General features: G+C 51.4%; 1 protein-coding gene across 1 annotated transcript in view; it reads right to left on the bottom strand.

Annotated features, from left to right (window-relative positions):
* The window catches only part of ARHGDIG (Rho GDP dissociation inhibitor gamma), a 38,545-nt gene extending 31,012 nt beyond the window's left edge, over window positions 1-7,533 (bottom strand). Inside the window, exons 1-2 of the mRNA XM_014518630.2 lie at window positions 7,521-7,533; window positions 6,829-7,008 (exon numbers count right to left, since the gene is read on the bottom strand). Coding sequence (XP_014374116.1) covers window positions 6,829-7,008; window positions 7,521-7,533 — 193 coding nt within the window. The remainder of the gene's footprint in view (window positions 1-6,828; window positions 7,009-7,520) is intronic.
* Between the last annotated feature and the right edge of the window lie 294 nt (window positions 7,534-7,827).

The following is a 7,827-nucleotide window of genomic DNA, read 5'->3' as shown; positions in this document are numbered from 1 at the left end:
GCCTCGCAGATGGCATCCAGATGTTACAGTGCTCTTGGCCGACCGCCAGAGCAAGCTTGGGCCACACCATCAGGCCTCAGTCACCCGCACATTTACACCGCCCGCCTCTCATCCACGCCTCACATACTCCACCCTCTCTCACAGGGGCTCTTTCATCTATCACCAACTTATGCTGCCTTGCTCACCCTCGGAGTGGGCCCCTTAGGCCATCAGCTTAGCTAGTCTATTCCTTGGGTGGCAGATGTACCATCTTTTGGGCCTCTCCCACGACTCTCACTGCAGTAGTGGCTAGCCAATTACCCGACCGGGTCTAAGCATACTCGGGCCCCTTCTGGGACATGTGTGTAGACACACACACACACACCCACACACACACACACCCACACACACACACACCCACACACACACACACCCACACACACACACACCCACACACACACACACCCACACACACACACACCCACACACACACACACACACACACACTGGGCCCTCAGCCTTCTGGTTCTTCTCTCCCCCTTCACTGGGGCTCCCCATCTCTGCCCCCTTCAGTTGCGGCTTCACACTGCCCCCTCACTTGGGGCCACGGGGCTTCGCTCCCCGGTGGGCTCAGGTGGCCGCAGCCGTGCCTGGCCCCCACTCTCCCTCCTCGGGGGTCTCTTGGGGTCTTGCACCCCACACAGGGCTCAGGTGGCCGAAGCCGTGCCTGGCCCCCAACACAAACCCACTCAAAAGTGAGGGCTAGGGTTAAGACACCCCTACCTGCCTTTCACCAGGGTGATCACTAGCCTGGCATTTCCTGGGGCGCCCGCACCACTGAGAGCCCCACCAGGCCACCCACTCCAGGCAGGGCTCAGGTTTAGGTCATGCTCAGGACCAGGAACCTCCTGACCATCCCCTACAGCTCCTACCCTTACCTCCAGGATGTTATGGAGCCTCACAGCCAGGCAATGTTGCTGCCTGGGCTGCCAGCAGTGAACTGCCTTGTTTATATAAGCAACCAGAGCTCTAAAATGGCCACCGCAATTAAGCACCTGCTGGCTGCTTGGCCCCAGTCTTGAAGTGGCAGGCACCAACAGTGCCCTGCCACACACCATCCCTCTTTAAATGGTACATGGGGGATGTTTCCCCTACTGCTCCTCTGAGCAGGCTCCCCTCAGAGCCTGTGAGAGACCTAAAGTGGCGAGCACCCCAAAGGTGCTCTGCCACAGTTGACTATGTATTTTTACCAATGGGTTGGACAATGGATTTGTATAGGATGGTTTGGATAGGGATAATCCTGCCTCCAGCACAGGGTTGGACTAGATGTTCAGTTTTATTTTTTTTATGATTTGTATGTACAGGGACAGATCTAGGGAGACTGTGTTGGTGAAGTTGCACCTTCTCTGATTCCCAACATTTAAAACCACCTGCTTGGCAGCAGCAGTTGCATTTCTATTCAGGCCAGACGGAGGAAGGATGGAGCTTCATGGCTCGCTGTAATCTATCTGATTCCTTCTATTCTCTCTTCACTGCACATGTTAACGACCCTCTGTCATTTTAACCGTCCTCTAATTAGGCTATCCTTTCTTCTACAGTTCTCCTGTTAGCTACTCCCATTTCACAGCCCTGCAGACTGTTTTCAGCTTTAGGTAAAAACATTATCTCAAGTGTAGAAACATTAATTCAGGTGAACATTAAGTCACAAGTGGAAATAACAGTCAGTGAAGTGTTGGGTGCACTATCAAGACACTCAGGATGGCTAGATTTTGTTTTATGAATCTGAATGAGACATACATTTAATTCTAATGGAGTGAAACCAGAAGCTAGCCACTTAGGTCAGGGCTACAGAAAACCAAGGAGGGTGAGAGACCGAAAGGACACTCTCAGAGTGGGAAGGAGCCAGCCCCCTCCCTACCGTCACCCCCTTCTTCCAGCTCTAGAAGCCACACCTGGGGTGGCTTTAGGGGACACTCTCAAAAACCAGACAAAGCTGCTTTGGTCCACAGCAAGCACCCCCTTGTGGGGGACTCCAAGACAGGCTGTGTTACAGAAGTCAATGAATTAATGAATTTTCAGGAATGTGAATAGGGTAGAATGGAACCGTGCTTAAAGTCAACTTATACGCCAAATAGATGGAAGATGTTCTGGCACTCAGTTTTCACAGGAACATAGGTGACAACCCTTCTGTTAGCCTCATGCCCTCCAAGTTACTCTCCAGTTCAGGAAGTTTACTGGAGAATTTCCCATACCAGTAAAATAATATACCCAAATGGGGATTACTTTATCCTTGAGGTCACAGACATTTCCAGGAAATATCTGGATTCATCTGTGTACCTACAGGTGTTCACAGTGACACAATTCTCTTTACAGGCCCAACTCTAAATAGAGGATACTCCTAGAGGCAAAGATAAATCCCCATTGTCCATGACAGTCCAGGCTAGACCAGACTAACCCTGAGAAAGTGTTTTGGAGAACAAGTTTCACAGGCCATCATCATCCAAAAGGTTCTTGCCACTAGCATCCATTTTACACACCTCTAGTGGGGCAGAGTGCCCTGTGTCTAACTCCCCATGGAATCATTGAAGAGGTAACTCACAGAGCTGCTCACAGCACACACAAAGGCACTTACTGCCTTCATACACACTTCAGGGACATCTAACTGTGGTTTCGTAGATTCATAGATTGTTAGGGGCTGGAAGGGACCTTGCAGATCATCAGGTCCAGCCCCACTGCTCTAGGCAGGAAGGTAACTGGGGTCAAGTGACCCCCGTGAGGTGACTGTCTAGTCTCATCTTGAAAGCCTCCAGGGTAGGTGACTGCACCACCTCTGGAGGGAGTATATTCCACAGTCTGGACACCCTGTGAAGCAGTTTTTCCTGGTATTAAGCCTGAAGCAGCCTTCCAGGAGTCCATATCCATTGGTGCTGGTCTTCCCCAGGGGTGCCCTAGTGAACAGTTGTTCACCAAGATGCTGATGCACTCCTCTGATGTAGTGGTAAGCTGCTATCAAGTCCCCTCTCAACCTTCTCTTCTTTAGGCTAAAGAGGCCCAGGTCCCTCAGCCTTTCCTTGTATGGCTTGCCTTGCAAGTCCCTTCATACGGGTGGCTCTTTTCTGGACCCTCTCAAGTTTTTACACGTCCTTATTGAAGTGCAGCAGCCAGAACTGGATGCAGTACTCCAACTGCGATCTCACCAGTGCTGAGCATAGTGGGAGTATCACCTCCTTAGTTTGACACAAGATCCACTGGTTGATGCATGCCAGCGTGTTGTTTGCCCGGCTGGCCACTGCATCGCGCTGATGGCTCGTGTTCATGCGGTGGTCAATCATTACCCCTAGGTCCCTTTCAGCTGTGGTGCAAGTCAGGCTGTCACTTCTGAGTCTATACGTATGTTGAGGGTTATTTACCCCCCAGATGGAGCACCTTACACTTGGAAGTGTTAAACTTCATCTGGTTTTGGTCTTCCCAACTCGAGCCTGTCCAGGTCCGCCTGTATCAACAATCTATCTTCTGGTGTGGCCACGCTGCCCCATAACTTAGCGTCATCTGCGAACCTGGCCAGCAAGTTTTTCACTCCCCCATCCAAATCATTGATAAAGATGTTGAAAAGCAGCAGTGCAAGCACGGACCCCTGAGGGACACCACTGGCCACTTTGCGCCAGGATGACATGGATCCATTCATGACAACTCTCTGGGTCCTACCCTGTAGCCAGTTTCCCACCCACTGAATCATCAAACAGCTGAGCCCACAATCTTTCAGTTTTCCCACATGGATATCATGGGATACTAGATCAAAAGCCTTTTGGAAGTCTAGGTATAACATCTACCTTGTCTCCCTTGTCCAGGTGGCAAGAGACCTGGTCACAGATGGAGATGAGACTGGTAAGACAAGAGCTACCTGTGACAAAAGCAGTTTCCCACCCACTGAATCATCAAACAGCTGAGCCCACAATCTTTCAGTTTTCCCACATGGATATCATGGGATACTAGATCAAAAGCCTTTTGGAAGTCTAGGTATAACATCTACCTTGTCTCCCTTGTCCAGGTGGCAAGAGACCTGGTCACAGATGGAGATGAGACTGGTAAGACAAGAGCTACCTGTGACAAAAGCATGCTGGCTATCATTCAGAATCTTACCTTCTGCAAGTGTATTGCACATAGATGCTTTAATGAGCTTTTCCAGGATTTTTCCCTGGGATAGAGGTTAGGCTGACTGGCTTATAGTTGCCTGAATCCTCCCTCTTCCCCTTCTTAAAGATGGGCACAACATTGGCCCTCTTCCAATCCTCAGGAATCTCCCCTCTGCACCACAAATTCTGAAAGAGTTTTGCCAGGGGTTCCATGATGACCTCAGCCAGCTCCTTCAGCACTCTCGGATGCAATCCATCAGGTTCCGCTGACTTATAAATGTCTAGCTTTTCTAGTTGGTACTGCACCCACTCAGCATCCACAGTGGGGAGGCTGGCAGTCCCTGAATGCCCCCTGAGCTTTATCTCACTTGACATTCCCCGTGACCCATCGAAATACCGAAGCAAAGTGGGCATTCACAGGTTGGTTTTTTTCCTGAATGTAGGTTACCAGCTGTCCCGAGGTGTTAAGCAGGGATCCCACACTTCCATTTGTTTTTTCTTCTGCTGCCTACATACCTAAAGAAGGACTTCTTATTGTCCTTGACTCCCGTGGCTAACCTAAACTCAGTTGCCGCCTTGGCTTTCCTGATCATTTCCCTACAAGTGCTGGCCACCAAAGTACAGTTATCCTTGAGGACTGTCCCTAGCTTCCACTGTGTGTAAACCTCTTTTTCCTTTTTTAAGAGGACCGCAATGTCCCTATTAAGCCAGAAGGGCTTCCCATCCCTCCTGCTACCTTCCTCTTTGCAGGAACAGCGTTCTTTTGTGCTTCAAGGATCGTGTCCTTGAGCAACAACTACTCTTCGTGCACCCCATTTGCCTTCCCTTCCTGGTCCCTCATCGCCTCCCCTACTAATGCTCTGAGCCTGTCGAAGCCAGCATTCTTGAAGTCCAGGATTTCAATCCTGCTGGTTGATTAGTCCACTTTGTGGTGGATGGTGAACCTGATAATTTCATTGTTGCTGTCGCCCAGGTTACCCTCAATGTTCAAGCCACACACCAGATCATCTCCCTTGGCCAAGACCAGGTCCAGGAGAACGTTGCCTCTGGTTGGCCCTTATGTTTCCTGGGTCAGAAAGAGCTCCTCAATCGCAGTCGGGAAACTGTGTGAATGATCTGACCTAGCCAAGTGTTCCTCCCAATCTACGTCCGGGTAATTGAAGTCACCCATGATAACCCTTGCGCGTGCGACCTCCAGATCCAGCTCCTCCCCTTGCTTTGGTGGCCTGTAGTAAACGCCTACAGTTCAGTTTCTCTCACCTTGCCCCCTCCACCTCCCCCCCCCATAACTTGACCCACAGGGTTTCAAGCTGCTTATCTTTGGAGCCAATGTCAGCCTCCAGAGAGGTATACTGCTCTCTCACCTAGAAAGCTACCCCTCCACCTTTTTTCCCTACTCTGTTCCTTCTGTGCAAGGTGTAGCCCTCTATGGCTCCAGTCATGCAAGGAGTCCCACCAGGTCTCCGTGATCCTTACCAGGTCATATTGCCCACTAGAGAACAGGAGGGCTAGCTCCTCCTGCTTATTCTCCATGCTCCTGGCATTGGACTAAAGGCAGCTGAGGCCCTCAATTGACACCCTCGTTTTCCTGAGATGCTGTGGGAGCTGTGTTTGATTAGCAGTCTCAGAAACAGTTGTGCTACTGTCCTCCACAAGAGAGCTTTCCTGTGTGCCAGTCCCCAGGCATGCTCCACTTGGAGTTTCCCCATCCCCCAGCAAAGTCGGTTTAAAGCCCTGTCCAGTAGATCAGCCATCCTGGTTGGTGGTTCACTAGAGCCAGGAAACAGGGATTTATTTTAAGGATGCAGTGGCCACACTTGGTACTCCAGGATAAAAAGGCCTCCCCACCTATAGAGAAAAATGCAATTGCCTCAGCGTAGCTCAGAGGCACAGGTTTGCCTGTAATCTAAAAGGGAGTTGAGTCCCCATCAGCACCCCTCAGCCAGATCAGAGGAGCCCTCCAGAGAGCATATGCCAAAGGAGAGAATAAGAAGCAGCGGTGCGGGAGTCCCCACACAGGAAACAGAAGCAGGCAGAGAAAGCCAGGCACCCATATGGATCTGACAGTGTAAGGCTAGCTGCAGTGCATGTGCCACGCCAGTGAGTCCTTGTCCTCAGGAGCTCCTAGCAATGGCTTTCTCCATCATTGTCACTTGGAATAAAATTTACAAGATTCCACCGTAAGTGGTGCTATGGAAACTACTGTGGCACACTAGTAACCAAGGTAACTGCAGTGCAGAGCTGACACCAGGCAGCTGTTACTGTTCAGAGTACGATGGGTGAGGCTACTAGTGTTCCCTATGTGTGTCTGGAGCAACTGACATTTCTGCAAAGACTAGAGCAGGCTGAGCTGGCATCATTCCCAATGGGAGAGATGGCACTTGCCCTCCCACACTCCCCACTACCACAACTAACAGCCGCTCTGGACAGACACCAGCAAAAGGAGACATTCTGCTATCCCACACCCTTGTGCCCCCTGAAGCAGAATCCACCTCCACCCCCACCTCTGCTTATCCTTCAAGCCTGAAGTTGGAAAGACCCAAGTGAAATATTTCCCAGACTGTCCCAGCCTTTAGTGTCAGGCTCCAGATTATCAGCCACTTTACAGAAACAGAAGGGGATGGGAACGGGGTGGAGAGACTGAGCCTAACGCTCCCCCTACACCCCGCCCAGCAAGGAGCTCTTCCCTGGAGCCCCTGCTCTGGACATGCCTTACCAACAGCCACAGGAATGGGCCCCAGCAGTGCCTGCTTGTATTTGTTCAAGCTCTCATCATCCTGGTCCAGCTGCTGGATCTCTTGGAGGCTCTTCTTCTCTGGGGTCTTGTAAGCCAAGTGAACATCATCCACATCCTCCTCCAGGGACAGAGTCACCCCATCTTTGTCTGCCACAATGTCTGCGGGGAGAGGTCAGTTAGAACAAGGAGGAACCCACAGATAGAGAGCATCCCCAGACTGGGCATGTAGACAGCTAAAAGAGGCAGCCCCAGATAGGTGGGGGAGAGGTGAATCAGGAAAGGGGCAGGGAGTGCAGGGCGCCTTTCCTACCCACTATAGGTCACTGGCAGCTTGCTGGGAGGCAGCCTGGGAGCAAGCATTGTGTGGCAGGGAGAAAAATAGTCCCAGGAGTCTCCAGGCTGAGGGGGAGCTGCCTCCAGGAGCCCAGAGGCTAGAAATTATTCCCTGCTCATGTGCTGTTTCTGCTCCTGGCCTGCACTACAGAAACAAATAGTCACTCTGAGTACAACATGGAGGGCAGGGAGCTCTTCCTTCCATGCAGCAAAGGTGGAAGGGTCTGCCTCACCCATCCCCAGGACTTGGAGCTCTCCTGAGTTCCTGCTTCAGTTGCCTGCATGTCTGGGTACCACAGCTGCAGCTGGACATTTCACAATGCACAGTAGGAAGGTACCATCCTTGCCCATCTACAGTGAAGCACCTCCTGGCTGCACTCAAGCTAGCATCCAAGCCAAGTCCCTACTAGCAACTCTTAGAGCTGTACTGGTTATTTCATCGTTTGCTTCCGATTGTGAATGTGGCTCTGATGAATTCCTCAGCATCCTGTGTAATTATCCTAACACAAAGCAAGGGGGAGTGGAGAAAGAGAGAGGCAGCCCTGGGCAGACCCCTCCCAGCATACCCCAATAGGCAGCTGCCAGAGTCCCAAGCCACTCAGGACTGACCGGTGCCGGCAGGGGGGGAACGGCACTGCGCCCCCG

Source organism: Alligator sinensis, unplaced genomic scaffold (genome assembly GCF_000455745.1).
Source record: "Alligator sinensis unplaced genomic scaffold, ASM45574v1 scaffold410_1, whole genome shotgun sequence".
Lineage (NCBI taxonomy): Eukaryota > Metazoa > Chordata > Crocodylia > Alligatoridae > Alligator > Alligator sinensis.
This window is presented reverse-complemented; position numbering and strand designations above follow the sequence as displayed.